The 19407-nt window shown below is 47.6% G+C and overlaps 1 protein-coding gene across 4 annotated transcripts; it reads left to right on the top strand.

The window, feature by feature from the left end:
• The first annotated feature begins 10334 nt into the window (after positions 1-10334).
• TMEM177 (transmembrane protein 177) lies at positions 10335-13303 on the top strand. 4 transcript variants are annotated; one of them, XM_077956129.1, is made up of 3 exons: positions 10335-10401; positions 11227-11398; positions 12016-13303. In XM_077956129.1, the coding sequence occupies exons 2-3, from the start codon at positions 11334-11336 to the stop codon at positions 12971-12973; spliced, it is 1023 nt and encodes a 340-aa protein (XP_077812255.1). In that variant the 5' UTR covers positions 10335-10401; positions 11227-11333; the 3' UTR covers positions 12974-13303.
• The last annotated feature ends 6104 nt before the right edge of the window (positions 13304-19407 follow it).

The following is a 19407-nucleotide window of genomic DNA, read 5'->3' as shown; positions in this document are numbered from 1 at the left end:
GTGAAATATGAAGGTGAAGTGTTAAAGCAGACAATGAGACTGAGTTTTAACCAAAATGAGACTGTCTTGGTAACTGATACTGACTAACAAATTACAGACTGCATCACTGAGGAAAGCTGCTAGTAAGCTGGACATCTGGCAGTTTACAGCAATCGCTGGAAAAATAAAGTCATTTCTCCAGTCAGATGAAGTTCACGGGAAAAACGTCATTTTATCTATCCCTCGATGAGTCGATTTTACTCAAACAATTCACACTACAGTCATCACCAGAATTCTCAGCTTCTAGTGTCAAAAAGATACTGAGGAACGATAACTGGTGGAAAAATAAGGACCAAGAGGGTGAAATGGAGGTACAGCTCAGGCCAGCAAGGAATCCAGGACTGGATTCAGTCTCTGAGGGTCACAATATAGAGCATGGCAGGTTGCAGTTAGTAAAAAGATGTTGTGTACTTGGCAATAAGAGAAACTGGTATCTCAGAGAAGACAAAAAAAAAATGAAAATCTTTATATATTTGAAAAGGTTTGAGTTATCAGTTGAGTTAAACTGAAAACAATGATATGATCCCTTGACATTTAAAAAATATATCTTGGGTTGGGCGCAGTGGCTCATGCCTGTAATCCCAGCCCTTTGGGAGGCCGAAGTGGGCGGATCATGAGGTCAGGAGTTTGAGACCAGCCTGGCCAATATAGTGAAACCCCCATCTCTACTAAAAATATAAAAAATTAGCTGGGCATGGTAGCACATGCTTGTAGTCTCAGCTACTCAGGAGGCTGAGGGAGGAGAATTGCTTGAACCCAGGAGGCAGAGGTTGCAGTGAGCTGAGATTGTGCCACTGCACTCCAGCCTGGGTGACACAGCGAGACTCTGTCTCAAAAAAAAAAAAATTATATATATATATATTTTCTGGGTCTGCCTCTCATGTGGCCTACTGTGCTGTGTCACTCACTCCCTACATCAAGTAAAGTGACCTCACATGTGCCCAAAGCACCCAGATTTTGGTCTCAAATGCAGTTCCCCAGTAAAAGGAACCAGGGTTCCTTGAAAAGTATCTGAGCAAGGATAATTTACATCTTAGAGCAAGGATAATTCAGATTGGTCTGAAGCATCAATTTGTTGCCGGAAAGAAAGTATGCTTCCAAAACTATCCAGGGCAGTTTTAAAGGCTAAAGAAGTCAGCTTAAAGGGACTCTCAGTCAGCAAAGCATGATGGTTTTTCACATTCAAAAGAAAACAATAGTTCTCTGCGGAGCCATATAAGGCATGTTAAAGGAAAAAAAAAAAAAAAAAAAGCAAAGGAAGAAGAAGAAGGGCATGTGCAAGATTTTAATGATGTTTACAGTTGATTGACTAAGCTGAACTACATGCATACTATATCCAAGTATTCAAGTTTTGGTCAGCTTCACAATTTCGTTATTGCAAATCAAGCAGTTGAAAGATTCATTGCAATCCTAGAATGGGGTCCAGAATCTTAACAGCTCTACCCAGGCAAAGAAAACTTGTGGAGGATCCTACTATAACAGAAAAGATAAATAGTCTTGGGTAGTCTAATTCTCCCTACAGATACACAGCCTAATAGACACCAGCTTATGATGAATCCCCTGGAAGCCTTTCTGGCCCCCTGTCCTGAGCGTAAGGACGCCCCAGCAGCTCAGCTTACTGCACCTCAGCATGAAGTGGCCTGAGATGATGGCTCTGTGACCTTGGGTTAGGACAGTATGTCTGTAACCCCAGCAAGAATAAAAGAAACTATTCAAATTTTCCATCGATACATTTATGCTGGTTAGGTTATCTGTAATAAGGAGTTCTGTAATCATTCCACTGTTACTTCAGTTACCACTGTTACCACATGTACTTCAGTTCTAAGATCTTTGAAACAGTTAAGAGAATCTTGCCTAGTGTGGTGGCTCACACTTGTAATCCCAGCACTTTGGGAGGCTGAGGCAGGCGGATCACTTGAGCCCAGAAGTCCAAGACCAGCCTGAGCAACATGGTGAAACCCCATCTCTACCAAAAAACAAAACAAAACAGAATGATTTAGCTGGGTATGGTGGCAGGTGTCTGTAGTCAGGAGGCTGTAGTGGAGGATCCCTGGAGCCAAGGAGGTCAAGGCTGTGGTGAACTGTCTTAGTGCCACTGCCCTCTATCTAGCCTGGGTGACAAAAAAAAAAAAAAAAAAAAAAGAGAGAGAGAGAATCTTAACTGTTACATTTCTGTGTCTATTTTTTTGGATTTTTGAGAGTTGCTTAAAGGTTTAGGAAGATTTTACTTTTTAAATTTGAAACGCTACTATCTGTGGGAGACTTGATGGCTGATTTTATATGTCAACTTGACTGGGCCAGGAGACACCCAAGTATTTGGTTAAACGTTCTGAGTGTGACTGTGAGGGTGTTTTGAATTGGTAGACTGTGCAAAGCAGGTTGCCTTCCCCAGTGTGGGTGCACCTCCTCCAGTCCATTGAAGGCCAGAATAGAACCAAAGGCAGAGTGAGAAGGAATTCTCCTGCTCTGCCTGTCTTAGAACTGGGACATCACTCTTCTCCTGCCTTCTGACTCAGCCTCAGCCTTCGCTCTTCTGCCTTTTTAGCACTTTGGATTCAGACTGGAACTATATTCTCAGCCCTCTTGGGTCTCCAGCTTGCCAGCTGCAAATCTTGGGTCTTCTCAGTGTCCATAATTGCATGAGCCAATTCCTTATAATGTCTCTTTAAATAAACATTCACACGCGTGCGCACACACACACGCACATGTGCATGCACACATATTCTATTGGTTCTGTTTCTCTGGAGAACCCTGACTAATACAGCAGGTTAGCATATTTAAGATAATCAGCTAAATTAAATTTGAAAGTGTGGTTTGAAATGTCTAAGGAAATTTGATCAATTAAGTAGAGAAGTGGTACAGTATAATTAAGAAAGATTTAATCTGTAAACCCTAGGAATTAACTGAATGTGAATCAAGGAACAAGTAGAAAAAAATTCTTATTTTTATACAAAAATTACTGGGCTTGTGAATAAGATGACAATATTTGTAAATTGACATTTTAGGTTTAAGAGACATAGGGTATTCAAACTGACTGCTTCAATACAGTAGTGAAAATGTTAGTAACTCTTAAGTATTCCTTTTATGTCCAAAAGCCCCTGAGAAATTTTTTAAACTCATCTTATGCCCTGTCAACCATGATTTCCTGGGGGCTTATCCATGTATTCATTTCCTGTTTATCCCCTAATCTAGCCCCAGTCACTCGCCCTTGCGGGCCTCCCAGGGTCGCTTCACTGTGACTTTGGAAGGCTTGGTCCATCATGTGTAAACCCCCGCCCCACCTCCCCTCGTTCGCTTGCTCTCTCCAAAGCTTGGCTGTCTTTGCTGAGGACACCATAGCCCTGTCCACTGAAGTCACTTTCTTCCCCATGTTCCCCTGAGATCAGGGCAGAATGGGTGTCCCCTTTTCTCCCCACAGACCTGTTCCTCCTATACATACCCCTGCTCCTTTGAAACGCATGCCACCAGACCATTCCAGTACCCTCCATCCTTGCTGCTATCTACCAGCTCCCTGGTCGCTTCCTCTCATTCTTGTATTGTTTCAGTGCTGTGATGTGATCCCTGATTCTTTACCACTCCCCCTTTCCCCAGTGGCCAATGCCAAAATACTGGCAAACCGAATCCAGCAGCACATCAAAAAGCTTATCCACCATGATCAAGTGGGCTTCATCCCTGGGATGCAAGGCTGGTTCAACATACACAAATCAATAAACGTAATCCAGCATATAAACGAACCAAAGACAAAAACCACATGATTATCTCAATAGATGCAGAAAAGGCCTTTGAGAAAATTCAACAGCCCTTCATGCTAAAAACTCTCAATAAATTCGGTATTGATGGAACGTATCTCAAAATAATAAGAGCTATTTATGACAAACCCACAGCCAATATCATATTGAATGGGCAAAAGCTGGAAGCATTCCCCTTGAAAACTGGCACAGGACAGGGATGCCCTTTCTCACCACTCCTATTCAACATAGTGTTGGAAGTTCTGGCCGGGGCAATCAGGCAAAAGAATAGTTTATTACCTGCAGGTCCTGAGAGGAGGGAGGCATGCCGTGGCACACAGAGCCACATGGGGAAACACCAGGTCAGTCAGGAGAGAAGCAGAAGGAGCTGGGGGAAGGCATGGCCCAGAGGCTTCATTGTGGTTTTTGGAAGGAACAGGCAAGGCAAGGTAGTCACACTGAAGCAAGTGTAGGATTGGATAGTTAAGATACTTTCAGTGGGCTCTGGAGTATAGGGGTATTCTCCAGTTGTCCAGTACCTAATCCTGGGGATATTTAGAGACAGCAGAAATACTGACTTGGAGTGTGAAAAGTAAATAAAAGAGGTGGTTGGGGTATGGCTGCGGATTGGTTGGTTTGCATATGAAAGGCGTGCTCATGGGAGAGTCATGTGCCATCACTAGGAACTAGCTAACTCTGGGAGGGGCAGTCTTTCCAGGATTAGCAAGGCCTCCCAGATGTCAAAGCTTCATAAAATACAGAAAGTAAAAATGATTCATATACCCCCTCAACTCTTCATCATCTTCTCTTCCGTCCCACCTCAGCTCCTACAGACATGCCCTTGACCTTGTTATCACCAATATCGATACCACTTCTGAAAGATCCATTTCAAGATTCACACCCACCCTGTACTCATCTCCTTATACTTCTACCTGGCTTACTATGGTGACCCCATTAGAACATTCCTTACGTTCCACCAGGCCAATGATCTCGCTATCTCTTCCTTCTGCAAAGTGTCTAGGAACAAAGCACTTAGGAGCAGCACAGGGCACATGGTGTGTAACGTTTAGGTGTTAAACAAAATAGACACCCCAGAGGCCCTCACTTTCCTCCCCCCTGGCTGAGTTCATGGTCAATCACTATGTCATCACTTTTTTGCAAACATCCTCACCAACTTTGCCCCTTTCTCTCCACTTTGTACTTGACTGGCAAACCCAGCTCTAATTAAACCCAACTATCCATCTACTTATTCCTGTACCTGAGCACCCCAACATTGTTGGAAAGAATCACATAACCATACTAACTTGTCTCACGTTGTGGTTTTGTCCCAGATCTCACATGGGCACTCAACAGTACACAACAATCATTTCATTTTCCTGGTAGAAAGGTCTTTCTTTCTCCTCACCTAGAAATTTACATCTCTTCAACCTTCACCACTCCCTCCCGACTCCAGCCCCACTGCACTTTCAGCTGATGACCTCACTCCATAGATCACTGGGAAAAAGAGGCAGCATCCAATAAGGACAACCTCTCTTCCCAGCACGACTTCACCAGCCTGGGCCCATTGGCCATAGCTTCCCTCCCGTTCCAGTGAGGAGGTGCTCCTGACCCACCTCCTCCTCCCTACCCCGGACTCATCCCCTCTCGCCTCTCACTTACCCACGGAGAACCTTCCTGGTCCCTCTCTCTGGCAACAAACAAGACAAACAAAGCCCTCTTTGCACCCCGTGTGCACCTTGAGCCATCAGCCCATCTTTATGCCTCTTCACAGCCAGAAGAGTTGTCTGTATTCCTCACTGTCCATTCTCTCTTCAACCATTCGAACATTCCTGCTCACCTCTCCACAGATCAGCTCTCGTCGGGGTCACCAATGACCTGCCATTGCCATTAGAATAATTGCTTACAAGACAGTGGCAGTCCAGCCCCTGCCCAACTCCCCAAAGTCCCCTCCCACCTTCCCCTCAGGCTTCCCTCTAGTCCAGCCACACTGGACTTACTGCCCCCTGGGCCCACAATCCCATGCCTGCCCTTGGGCCTTGGACCTGGCCATTTCCTCTGCTGAGGACATTTTCCACACATACAGCCCTCTCATGCTTCCCCTCACTCAGGTCTCAGCATAGACATCCCCTCTTCAGAGAGGCCTTCCCTTACCACCTTAGCTAAGAACCCCCTACGCTACCTTTTTTTTTTTTTTTTTTTTTAAACTCTGTTAAGATAAGGCTTTATCCCTGCCAGGCACACCCTGCCTCACACCTGTAATTCCAGCACTTTGGGAGACTGAGGTGGGTGGGTCTCCTAAGGTCAGGAGTTTGAGACCAACCTGGCCAACATGGTGAAACCCTGTCTCTACTAACAATACAAAAATTAGCCAGGTGTGGTGATGCTCACCTATAATCCCAGCTACTTGGGAGGCTGAGGCAGGAGAATCGCTTGAACTGGGGAGGTGGAAACTTCAGTGAGCCGAGATCGCACCACTGCACTCCAGCCTGGGTAACAGGGTGAGACCCTGCCTCAAAAAAAAAAAAAAGATAAGACTTTATCCCTAATGGAAAATATCTTATTTCCTTATATTTGCAAGCACTGAATAAATACAAAATACAAAATAAACAAATGAGCAAACCCTTGTTGAAAGTTTGGCCAAACCCACAAGTATCAGAGAGGAGGGGGCAAGAAGTCAGACTCCAGCTAGCAGAGCCAGGGCCTGTGTGTGGGTTCTGCCGCTAAGATGCCTGGCTGGCTGGCAGCCCAGGAGCACCATTTATGGGCACATTTGTGGGCCTGGCTCACAACCCCCGCAGTGCACTCCTGGGTGCTGTCCCCAGCCAGGGCCACCTGGCAGGGGGAAGACAGGGGCTCTACAGCAGGAGCAGGCCCCAGCCAGCCCCAGACCTAGAGTAGGACATTCCTGAAAAGAAGAATCCCAGCAGAGGAGAAGGGACAAGAGATCTGTCACAGTCATTCCTGAATCCCAGCAGAGGAGAAGGGACAAGAGATCTGTCACAGCCATTCCTGAATCCCGACAAACAGCAGCAGCGAAGTGCTGCCTCCCACCCAGCTGGCAGCCTCGCAGACAGACAGCAGCCGGGAAGCCTGTGCCGACGGGGATGGACATTCACAACAGTCTGGCCTCACCTAGGGAGTTGTAAGGAGGTTTGGGAACCATATAAGCCTCAGCTCTGACAGCCTGCCTCCTAAACCTAAAGTCACCTAAGGTGCTTCCCTCTGGGGCCTTGCCCGTTTTGTTGTGGCTGCTTCTTTCTCAATGCCATCCACTCTGGCACTCAGGAGAGGATCTCGCTGAGAGCTGGGAGTGGACCAGCTCTCACCTCACCAATCTCTACAGGAAAAGCGCCCCAACCTGCCCCTTTGACCAGCCATAAATTCCAAAGAGTCTTCTAGAGTTCAGATACCAGGGAACCTCCCTGTGGAGAAGTGGCTGTTACCTGCTTTGTGGCCCTTACCAGAGGGAAGAGGGGAGGACTGTTTGCTCCCAGGGGTTTGTGTGTCTATTGATCAGGGAGCTACTGAGGGCCGTGGCTTTTTCTTATTGGTGTTTTGCCCCCATCACTTGGCACAGGGTAGGAGCTGAATGAATAAGCGGAAGAACTCGTAAGTGGGAGCGTTTCAGCTATCCAGAAGGTGATGAAGGAGGAGCTGTTGGAGATGGTTGTACCCACAAGCACATGATGCAGACAATCACACACTCTGATTGGGAAGCCCAGCCTCAGGCGAAACACCTGCCTACCCCACAGGTTCTCACTCCTGACTCCTGAAAAATAACTCTCGCAGGTGCTTTAGTTGAACAATTGGTAAATGTTCTATCAGCTCTGCAGTAGGATTGGCCAACCTACATATATGTGCACTTTTTAAATTGAGATAAAATTCATGTTACATAAAATTTACCATTTTAACCATTTTAAAGGGTAAAAATTCATGGATTTTAGTATATTCACAATGTTATGCAACCATCACTACTATCTAATACCCAAACATTTCATCACTGCAAAAAGAAACCCTGTACCTGTTAGCAGTCACTCCCCATTACCCCTCCCTCATCTCTTAGCAACCACTAACCTGGTCTCTGTCTCAGTGGATTTGCCTATTCCGGACATTTTATATAAATGGAATGATACAGGCTTTGTCCTTTTGTGTCTGGTGTCTTTCACTTAGCATAATGTTTATAAGGTCATCCATGTTGTAGTATGGCTCAGTATTTATTCTTTTTTATGACTATTATTCCATTGCATGAACTATGCCATAATTTGTTTATCCATTCATCAGTCGATGGACATTTTGGTTTCTACATTTTCACTAGTGTGAATAGCGTTGCTATGAACATTTAGGTACAAGTATTTGTTTGAGTGCCTGTTTTCGGTTATTTTGGGTATATTCTAGGAGTGGTTAGCTGATTTACATGGCAATTCTAAGTTTAACTTTTTAAAATAATTATTATTATTATTATTTCTTAGAAAATAGGGTCTCACTATGTTGCCCAGGCTGGCCTTGAACTCTTGGCCTCAAGCAATCCGCCTCAGCCTTCTAAGTAGCTGGGACTACAGGCACAGGCCACTGAGCCTAGCTAAGCTTAAGTTTAACTTTTTGAGGAACTTCTAAACTGTTTTTCTACAGTGGCTGCACCATTTTACATTCCCACCAGCAATGTACGAGGGTTTCAGTTTCTCCACATCCTCTCCAACACTGATTATTTTCTAGGTTTTTTTTTTGTTATAAAAATCCAGTGGTTGTGAATAGTATCTCATTGTGGTGATTTGCATTTCCCTAGCGACTGATACTATTGAGCACATTTTTACGTGCTTTTTGGCATATATTTGTATATATTTTCTGAGAAATGTCTACTCAAGTCATTTGCCCATTTATTAAATGGCTTGTTGTTGTTGAGTTGCTAAGAGTTCTTTATATATTCTGGATACTATACCCTTATCAGATCTATGATTTGTAAATATGTTCTCCTATTGTGAATTGTCTTTCTACTTTTCTTGATAGTATTTTTCCTGCACAAAAATTTTTCATTTTGATGGAGTCCAACTGGCCAGCCTACTTTAAAAAATGTTTTTAAACTTTTTATTATGGAAATGTCCAAACATACACAAAAGTAGAGAGCATGGTATAATGAAGATCCCTGAACCTGTCATGCAGCTCACGATAACTCTTTGTCAACGTTGTTTCATCTGTGCTCCTGTTTTGTTTTTGTTTTTGTTTTTGTTTGGGTTTGGTTTCGTTGGAATATTTTGAATCAAATAGTAGACATTGTGTCATTTCACCTGTAAATACTTCAGTATGCATCTCTAGTAAGAATTTTTTGGTTTATGTAAACTCCATGTCATCATCCCATCTGATGAAATAAGCAATAATTTATTAATATAATCTGATATTCAAATCCATATTCAAATTTCTCCAGGGTGTCTTTGTTTGTTTGTTTGTTCATTTGTTTGTTTGAGACAAACAAATGCCATTGATTTGTTGGATAAACCACGTCATTTGCCCTGTAGAATGTCCCACATTCTGGCTTTGGCTGAGATCACATTGCACTATTTACATACAAACAACTGAGCAGCCAAAGTTGGGGGGTCTCAGAACAGACTTTAATAATAATAGCTAATGGCTAGGCGGCACAAACCGTGAGGCACAGGATACATATACACCAACTCATTATCACACAGCTAGTAATGGTTGGAGCCAGGTTTTAAACCTGGGCAGTCTGGTTTCCTTCTGTAAAGGATTGGGCATGGCTGTGTTCCAATAAAACTTTATTTACAAAAGCAGATGCAGAGCTGGATTTGGTGCACAGACCAGCTGATCCCTCATCTACCTCACAGAGAGGCTGGAAAGGAGAAATGACAGATGGGACTCTGCTCTGTGGACTGTACAGTGTGAAGCACCCGGGAGGAGCTTGGGGGCAGCGAACATGGTAATAAACATAAAGCTCAGAGCTCCCCGCCGAGGGTGAGCGCTTCCAGACGGGAAAGTACACGGGCCGGCCAGTCAGATGGGCATGGGCTCTGATGGGGGCTCTGCCATAGGCCGCCTGGTGACCCACGCGGGGCTGCCGTTCCTTCGGGGGTTCAAGGCATGATCAAAGACACCTTTTGTGTGTGTGTGTGTGTGTGTGTGTGTGTGTGACGGAGTCTCGCTCTGTCGCCCAGAATGGAGTGCAGTGGCGTATTCTCGGCTCACTGCAACCTCTGCCTCCCAGGTTCAAGCGATTCTCCTGCCTCAGCCTCCCCAGCAGCTGGAAGGAACTACATGCGTGAGCCACCACGCCCAGCTAATTTTTGTATTAATCAAAGACGCGTTTCAACGCAGAGGAGAAAGGGCTTGCGGACCCACCCCAAGGTGCACAGTTAGGGGAGGAGCCTCTGCTGCGGCCGGAGCCACTCACGGGGATCCCCTTGAGCCCCCCGCAGGCCCGCCCCCAAGAGTCCCGCCCCCAGACCTCTCTTGGTCCCCGCCCCCAGACCCGTCGAGCGAGCTCCGCCCCCTGAAGTCCCCGCCGCAAGGCCCCGGGCCGGCGAGCTCCGCCTCCCGAAGTCCCCGCCCCCAGATCCCGGGCCGGCATGCTTTGCGGCCGCCTTGCCGCGCGCACATTTAGGCGTTCCGGGCTGCAGCAGAGAAGGTGAGCGCACGGGCAAGCGGGAGGGACCATTTTCCGGCCTGATGCGACCCGGAAGCGCGTTTAGACTACGGAGTAGCCTAGGGGGCCCAGGGTGGAAGCGTAGCGAGGACCTCTCTGCGGGGCTCCTGCAGCCCCTCCTCGCCCAGTCACGGGCGGGCTGCTTGGTACAGTCTCCTAGGCCGACCCCGCAACGCAGTGGTCCTAGGGACGTTGGACTTTGACCCGGACCCTTCCTTTCTTAGCCTCATTTTCCACATGGGAAAAAAAAAAAAGCCCGAATGATAATGATTCTTATAGGAGTTCTTGATTAAGATAGGCCAAGCTGTACTCTGCGTTTTTGTTTGCGGCAACTCATTCGTTGCTTATTAAGCACTTTTCACGGACATGGAATACAGTAAGTTTCAATCAAAGTTAAATAATTGTGAATTTTTGCTGACATATTCAAGGATGAAAGGATAAGATGCCCGGGGATGTTTCAAAATAAACCAGTTGGACGGAGGCGTGAGTGGAAAGAGAAATGAAACAAGATTGGCCATGAGTTGATGGGATTGAAGTTGATGGATGTGCTATTTTGTCTACTTTGGTATATGTTTGTAATTTAGCATAACGAGTTTTCTAAAACAAAAAGTTTGCTGTGAACACGTGACAGCGTGTGCTCAAATACTATGCCAGTGTTAGTCTGCTAGAGCTGCCATGCCAAAGTACCACAGACTGGGTGGCCCAACCAGCAGAAATTTATCCTCTGGGAATTGTGGAGGCTGGAAGTTCAAGACCAAGATGTTAACTGGATTGGTGTCTTCTGAGACCTCCCTTCTTGGCTTGTAGGTGGTAGCCTTTTCCCTGGATCCTCACGTCGTCTTCCTGCTGTGCCTGTTTGCATCCTAATCTCTTCTTATAAGTACGCCAGTCAAATTGGATTAGGATCCATATTGATGGCCTCATTTTATCTTAATTACCTCCTTAAAGACCCTGTCTCCAAATACAGCCACAGTCTGAGGTACTGGGGATTAGGACTTGAATATATGAATTGGGGAGGAGGAGACACAGTTCAGCCCATAACACTGTCACTTTACTAGCTTAGGATTTTGGCCAGTTGTTTTCGCAGCTTTGAAATAGGGGTAGCTGTAGTAATTGGTCATGGGGTTGTGAGGGTTCAATTGTTAGAGTGCTCAGAACTGAGTCTAGCATATAGTAAGCGCTCAATAAATTGAACACGTTTTTCTTATAAATTAGTAATCATAGGGCTTTCCCATGGGATGAGTGGGATGAGGCGATTTGAATGCTGTGCCCAGCGATGGGAATAAAAGTCATTACAGCCATTATAAGGAATACCTGTTTCTGAGCCAGACGCTAAATATCTTATATATGTTTATTCATGTGCTCATCACAGCCACCCTAGAGGTGGGCTATTACGACACACCTGTTTGGCAGATGGGGAAATGATGCACAGAGATGGGGCTGGGATTTGAACGCAGGCGCTCTGGCTCTAGAGCCCACGCTCTTCACCACTATACTGTGTTACTTCTGTTTTAAAAGGTGGTGTGACCCCTGGAGGATGTTCAGTCTGCAGGCTGACCCGGGGAAACTGGCTGACTTCTCTTTTTCTTGACCCAGATTGTCCACGGTGACCACACTCATGGCAGGTCCCCTGTGGCGGACTGCAGCATTTGTGCAGAGACACAGGACAGGCCTTTTGGTGGGTTCCTGTGCAGGCCTGTTTGGAGTTCAAATGTCATACCACCTCTTCCCGGATCCCGTGGTCCAATGGCTCTACCAGTACTGGGCTCAGGGCCAGCCAGCCCCGCTCCCTCCACAGCTGCAGAGCCTCTTCCAAGAGGTGCTACAGGACATAGGTGTTCCTTCAGGCCATTGCTACAAGCCCTTCACCACCTTCACCTTCCAGCCTGTGAGTGCAGGCTTCCCCAGGCTCCCTGCTGGGGCTGTGGTGGGCATCCCTGCCAGTTTCTTGGGGGACCTGGTGATCAGCCCTGACCATCCCAGGGTCATACATGGGCAAAGAGTGGACTGGCGGAGCCCAGCAGGAGCCCGGCTGAGAGCTGCCCTGACCCTGTCCCATGAAGCCCAGAAGTTCGCCTTGGCCAGGGAAGTGGTGTACCTGGAAAGCAATACCACTGCCCTGCAGGCCCTGCTGGCCCCAGCTTGCCTGGCAGGGACCTGGGCACTGGGCGTGGGTACCAAGTACACCCTGGGGCTCTATGGAGGCCCCATGAATTTACGGGCTGCCTTCAACTTGGTGGCAGCAGTGGCAGGCTTTGTGGTCTACGCCTTCTCCAAGGATTCTCTCACTCACGCCGTGGAGTCCTGGCTGGACCGCCGCACGGCCTCCCTCTCTGCAGCCTATGTCTGCGGTGGAGTGGAGTTCTATGAGAAGCTTCTGTCGGGCAATCTGGCCCTGCGCAGTCTCTTGGGCAAGGAGGGGGAGAAGCTGTATACACCCAGCGGGAACATCATCCCCAGACACTGGTTCCGCATCAAACATTTACCCTACACCACCCGCCGGGACTCTCTGCTGCACATGTGGAGGATGATGCTCAACCCGGGCCGCTCCTGATGAGCTCATCACAAGGACACTTCCAGCTTGTGCAGACACCACCCTGCCACTGAGTCTGCAGGGCCCTGTTGGAGCCTTTGGATCTATAGCTCAAGGCCAGAAAAATCACAGGCTTTGGAATTAAATAGCTTAGATTCTACTGTAATCACTACTTAATGCACTCAGGGACTATGAGGGACTATTCAGGGACTATGAATCTGAGCCTTTGTTTCTTGAACTGAAAAGCGGAGATGATGTAAACTACCTTGCAAGATTGTGGAGTTGGGTGAGGTCATGAACATAAGGGCCTGGCGCAAAGGGTGCGCTGTAAATAAACAGACATCCCTCCTTCTTGGTCTCCTTTTTTTTTTTTTTTTGAGAGAGCATCACACTCTGTTGCCCAGGATGGACTGCAGTGATGATCATAGCTCACTGCACTGCAGCCTCAAACTCCTGGGCTCAAGTGATCCACCCTCCTCAGGCTCTCAAAGTGCTGGATTTACAGGCATGAGCCTACTCACCCAGCCTCCTTCTTGGTCTTAAATGCCACCCGGTTGTGGGAGTCAGGCCACACCTCACCACCAGGGGTACTTACAGTTATGTGAAGACTTTCCTACAGTGAAGAACCACCGCTCAATTTAAGTGGTGGTCAAATCCCAATTTTCCTCCACTCTGGTAGAGGTTAAAAGACTAGAGAGGCCAAGAGGAGAAGTTAGTGTGGGTCCGAGAGACTGTTTTAAGTCGAGGGTGCCTTAAGAGTGTTGTCAATCAAGGTCCCGTGGATGCAGATGGCACACTCAGGGAGAGGGAGACCAGCAAGGGATGCAGGGCGCCAGGAGAGCCCCAGACCTGAGGGGAGGGGAGGTGTCCGGAACTCCGAGACCTGTGGCATGGGAGACTTGGCAAGAGCTTCACTCCAAGGTAGAGGAAGGAACAAACCATTGTAAAACTGAGGCCCTGCGGGGAGGGAGCCCACTGGTGCGATCCAGAGCTGTCAGCCTCCCCAGGCACTGCGTGGCCAGGGCTTGGAGAGAAGAGGCAGCAAGGTGGGGGTGAGCTTGGCTCATAGGGGTCAGCGAGGAAAGCAGAGGGGTGGAGGTGGGCAGTGGGTCAGGCCTGGTCGCACTTGGGACCCAGGGAAGACTGCAGCCCCGCCCTGCTTATTTCCCTTGAGCCCTTTGGTGGTGGATGGAGCTGGCCCCCTGGGTTAGATCCTTGGACAGGGGACCAGAGCAGGGCAAGGTGAGGAGAGTTGTGATCAGGGAGCCAGACCCAATTTGGCTTCATGACATCTTTTAGTTGGAGATTATGTTTTCCATGGGAAAGTATTTGAACACAGTGGTGGCAGTTCCCGGCAGGAGACCTCAAGAGGAGAGTGAGTCAGGGGGCCGCAGAATGCAGTGGGAATGGCACACCTCCCTGCTGGGGCCCTCACTGGGCTGAAGCTCAGTGTGCTGTGTCAGCTCCTGGGTCCCCACACTGGACCTGAACAGGCTGAGTTCCTGAGGGCAGCACATCCTTGCTCATTCCCCAGGCCCTGGTACCTAGGGCGGCATTGGGCATGGGCTTGGAGTACATACATGGATGGATGAGGCAGTGGCTTGCTGAACCAATCTTCACTCAGGGACACGCCATTTCACGGGGTCCCTTGGGGTGTCACCCACCTGCTGCTGCTGTACTTAAAGGGCCACAAGGCCATGTGGGGCCACCTCATTCCTGAGCAGTACGGTTTGGGACCTGGCTTTGATGGGCCTCCACCTTCTCACTACTCCCACCCCCAGCCCGTCTGCTCTCAGTACTGCAAGAGCCATGGTGGCTTCAGGCATTCCTGCTGATCTGCCTGAACAGTCAGCGAAGGCAGCCCCACGGTGGGGAGAAATGGCTGCTTGCTCAGCTCCCTCTGTTCCGAGTCACAGACCTTGTCTCCACTCATGGGCTGTTCCCAGTCCTCACACAACGCTTACATGCCGCCCTCCAACCTTGGTGCATACGTCCTCTAGCCGTGTGTGTGTGTGTGTGTGTGTGTGTATGTGCCTGTGCGTGTATGTGTGCGCGCACATTGCTCCGCCTTGCTGCCCTCTGCGCATCCTCAAATCCTCCACAGCCTGGCTCAGGCCCCCTCAGGCTTTCCCACTGAGAGCACCCCTGGCAGATTGGCTGAGCTCCGTGTCCCTTCTTCCCCCTCCCAGCCTCCCACTGCATGACTCACCCAGCGCCAGCCTTGGTGCTTTCCCTCCCAGTGGCTCTCGGCTCCGTCCCCTTTTCTTCATCTCCACGGGGCCTCATGACTCTTGTCCCAGTTCTCCCAGCTCCTGAAGTGCAGGTGTGACTGGGTGACTCTCCTGCCTAAAGCCCTTTAGGAACATCCCCATGCTTTCTGGCAGAAACCACATCTCCTGCCCATCCCGTGTCCCACTTCCCCTTGCTCTGGATCCTTGCCTCACTGCAGTTTGGTTCCTGAACTCCTCTCCCCTCCTCCCCACACAACCTTCATGTTCGCTGTGTCCTTGGTCTGGGCTGCTATCTCCCAGCCTGCCTGGCGCTCAGTTATTTAGTGTTCCTCCTACTGGAATGCCCAGGGGGACCTGTTCACTGACACGTTGCTTCTCCCACGGAAGCCTCCCTGTCTCATGTCAGATGCCTGTTTGTGCACTGTCATACCCCCAATACCTCTTCCTCGCCCTACTGCTAACTAATTAAGTTACCATGGAGCTAGCGGCTTAGCATCTCCTCCACTGACATGTAAAATCTGCAATGGCGGGATTGTGTATCTTGTTTACAGCTCTGAACTGAGGCTCTCCATAATGTTTATTTTTTGCAGTTTCAGTAACTAGAAGCAATATTTTTTCATAAATGAACAGGGCCCTAAGCTATAACAGACACAGCCGTGGCTTCCTAAAAGCCTCTGACCAATTACAGCAAGGCTGGCTCCATTCCCTTTATACGGCCGTTCTGAATCCTATCTGACCCTGTCCTGTCTTCCCACCTTGAGACTTGCCAAGGACAGGGCCTGGCCCTAGTCATCCATGATTGCTGACATCAGTGGGGAAACCAGGACACTTCTGGGTCACTTCCTATAGGGCACCGATTGCTACCTAGGGCACCAGGGACCCTGGCTTTAGGAGGATTTTTTTTAATAATATTGCGTCCCTACACACAGGTCAGAGCTTGATCTCAGAAAGGTTAAGAAACATGCTCTAGGGCTTTGTCGCCAAGTCGGGTGGTGGGCAGCTGCCTTGTAACTGTCACCCTGCACTTCTCCTTCTCCCGTGCCTGCTGTGTGCCAGAATCATTAGCACTGTGTCTTAGATCCCTTGTGAGCATTGTTCTCCTGTCTTAGGCCTCACTTCTCCCCATCCCAGGTTCATGGTTCTCTGGGTACGAACTTGCAAAGATGCCTGACATCCCAGAGCAATCATAAACAGACCCAGGTCTCGGCCGACTTACAGAAAACGACATCAACACACAAAGACTCCCCCTCCTCAGCCCCCCCCGCCACATGCAGGCACACGCACACGCACACGCACACGCACACGCACATCTGGACACAGCCAGAATACAGGGAGGGGAGTCTCAGAGTCGTGGTGCTGATGCTGGCTCTGCCCTTCGCTGACCCTCGTAGCCCTGCTGCCTCAGTCCCCCACCAGTGTCCACAATGCAGGGCTCCACTCAGCCTTGCCTGCAGCTGGGCACACACACAAACCTGATCCCCATGTGTGTAGATCACAGGCTGAGTTCCAGATCAATGCGTGGGTCCTCACCCGGCCAGGCGTCCTGCTTGTCTCCTGCCCACCATGTCCCTATAGTAACATAATGGGGCCTTCATTATCCTCCAGACACTGTGCTAGGTTCTTAGAGACATTTTCTCATTTATTCCCAATTGGGGCATGTGGTTGGTAATATTATTATTTCAATTTTACAGGAAAGGGAACATCACAGAAAGGTGAAGAAATTTGCCCTAAATCATAAAACTTTGTAAGTGGCAGAACAAGGATTTGAAGCTGGCAGTCAGGTTCCAGGTATCATTCTTAAAACACTAAATTTATACTGTCCTATTTAGCCTGAAAGTTTCATGGTGCAAACTTATACTGTGGACTCCATAGCCCTTTTTCCTCATACTGGGTTAGAAGTAACTTTTTCAGGCTCACTATTTTTATTAGGAAAAAATAGTCACTGAGCAGAACTTCTGAGGATACCTCTCCAGCTAACTGAAGAGAAAGGGGCAACCAGCCTACCATATTTAGTGCAGCAGGGGGAACAGGACGGACGGGCAGAGTGTCATGGAGCTCTAAGAGGCACCAGCTGAGGAAAGGGGATCTCAGGAGGCAGGGAGAGAGCGGAGTGGGCAGCCAGCTATGGGTTCAAATCCTGGCCTACCACTTTAACAGGGCGATCTGGAACAAGTGACTTCTGGTCCTAAGTTTCCTATCTGTAAAATGGTCACATTCCTCTGTATCTTTCAGGATTGTTTTGATGATGAAAGTGAAAGAAAGTTTGCAAAATGTGGAGCCTGGTGAGATTACATAGTAGGCTTTAAAAGAAGATTGATGTTCTAAATGTTAGTGCTTCTAAATGGCATAAGGTGTTCAGGTCTTAGAGTTGCTGCCCAAATACCAGCAATTTCCAGAGAACTCGCTGCTGCCTAATACCACTTTATTTTAAAGCTTTTCAAAGCCCCAGTTCAGTTAGGGCAATTTTTCAAGTTGCTATCAGTTGACATCTTTTGGAAGTTACTTGGCAGCAACTGAAAGCAGAGGAGCCATATGGTCTTAGGAGGAAACACCAGGCTGGAGAAGAGGGCATTAGCATGGAAGGTGGTCCTTTACACCTACTCTACGGGGAATGTTTTTCTTTTTCTTTCTCTCTCTTTCCTTCTTTCTTTCTCTTCTTTCTTTTCTTTTTCTTTTGAGAAGAGTCTTACTCAGCCTTGGCCTCCTGGGCTCAATCAACCCTCCCACCTCAGCCACCCTAGTACTTGGACTACAGGTGTATACCACCATGCCCAGCTAATTTTTTTTTTTTTTTTTTTTTTTTTTTTTTTTTTTTTGGAGAGATGGGGTTTTACTATGTTGCCCAGGCCGGTCTTGAACTTCTGTTCTCAAGAGATCCACCTGCCTCAGCCTCTCAAAGTGCTGGAATTACAGGCATGAGTCACTTCACCTGGCCCATACTAGTACTTTTAAAATACTAAAGCATTAAGTGTTAGTAAGATTGTGGTAAAATTGATACAAGCATATGCCCTTGGTGACATTTGTGTTAGGCATCTTCTAAGATGACCCTAGTGATCCCTGGTCCTAATATTTTTGGCCCTGGTCATAATCCACTCCCCTTGATCCTCTTGGTTCTAAACAATAGAATACAGCAACATTGAGGGAATATCACCTCAGTGGTTATATTACAAAAGATTGTGACTTCTGTCTTGCTAACAGACCCTTGTCTTCTTGGCTTCACATGTTTTGTCTTGAAGCAAGTTGCCATGTTGGAGAGACCCACATGGCAAGGAACTAAAGGCAGCCTCTGAGCAAACAGCCAGCTAACAGCTGGGGCCCTCACAAGGCACTGAATCCTACCAAGAACCATGTGAGCCCAGAATAGAATCCTTCCCTACTCAATCTTTCAGATGAGACCCTGTGTATTAATTCATTCTCATGCTGCCATGAAGAAATACCCAAGACGGTGTAACTTATAAAGAAAAGAGGTTTAATTAACTCACAGTTCCACATGGCTAGGGAGGCCTCAGGAAACTTACAATCATGGCAGAAAGCACCTTTTCACCTGGCGACAGGAGAGAGAATGAGTGTCAGCAGGGAAAAATGGAAATGTAAAATCATCAGATCTCTTGAGAACTCACTCGCTATCCTGAGAATAGCATGGGGAAACCATCCCCATGATTCAGTTACCTCCGACCGGGTCCCTCCTGTGATATATAGGGATTATGGGATTACAATTCAAGATGAGATTTGGGTGGGGACACAAAGCCAAATCATAGCACCCCAGCCTCAGCCAGCACCTTCATTGCAGCCTTGAGAGCCCCTAAAGCAGAGAAGCAGCTAACTTGTGCCTGGATTCCTGACCCATAGAAACAATAAGACAATACATCCATATTGCAGTACGCCATTTGGTGTGGTAACTTGGTATGCAGAAATAGATAACTCATACTCTTTATTAATTGGCATAATGTTTTTGGAAAGCAATTTGGCAAAACTTGATACAATCATGAAAGTTTATCTTTTGACTCAGTAATTTCACATCTGTGTATTTCCTAGGGCTGTAACCCCATAGAAATTGAATACTACATGCCCAAAGAGGTACATAAAAGCATTAGGTATAAATTACAACAAAATAACAATAATGGAAATGTTAAATAGCAGTGACTTTGGAAGTATCCACTTGTTGAACATTGTTCAGCCATTAAAAAGTATAATTATGAAGACTAAAGTAGAAGCAAGGGGAAA

The sequence above is a fragment of the Macaca mulatta genome, chromosome 12, assembly GCF_049350105.2.
Source record: "Macaca mulatta isolate MMU2019108-1 chromosome 12, T2T-MMU8v2.0, whole genome shotgun sequence".
Classification (NCBI taxonomy): Eukaryota; Metazoa; Chordata; class Mammalia; order Primates; family Cercopithecidae; genus Macaca; species Macaca mulatta.
The sequence above is the reverse complement of the archived record's forward strand: the minus strand, read 5'-3'. Positions and strand labels throughout refer to the sequence as shown.

Excerpts from the sequence above, each read along its gene's own strand:
- TMEM177 (XM_077956129.1), top strand. The coding sequence starts at position 11,334 with ATGGCCTCATTTTATCTTAATTACCTCCTTAAAGACCCTGTCTCCAAA. Across the intron at positions 11,399-12,015 it reads AAATACAGCCACAGTCTGAG|ATTGTCCACGGTGACCACAC; the intron begins GTACTGGGGATT and ends TTCTTGACCCAG.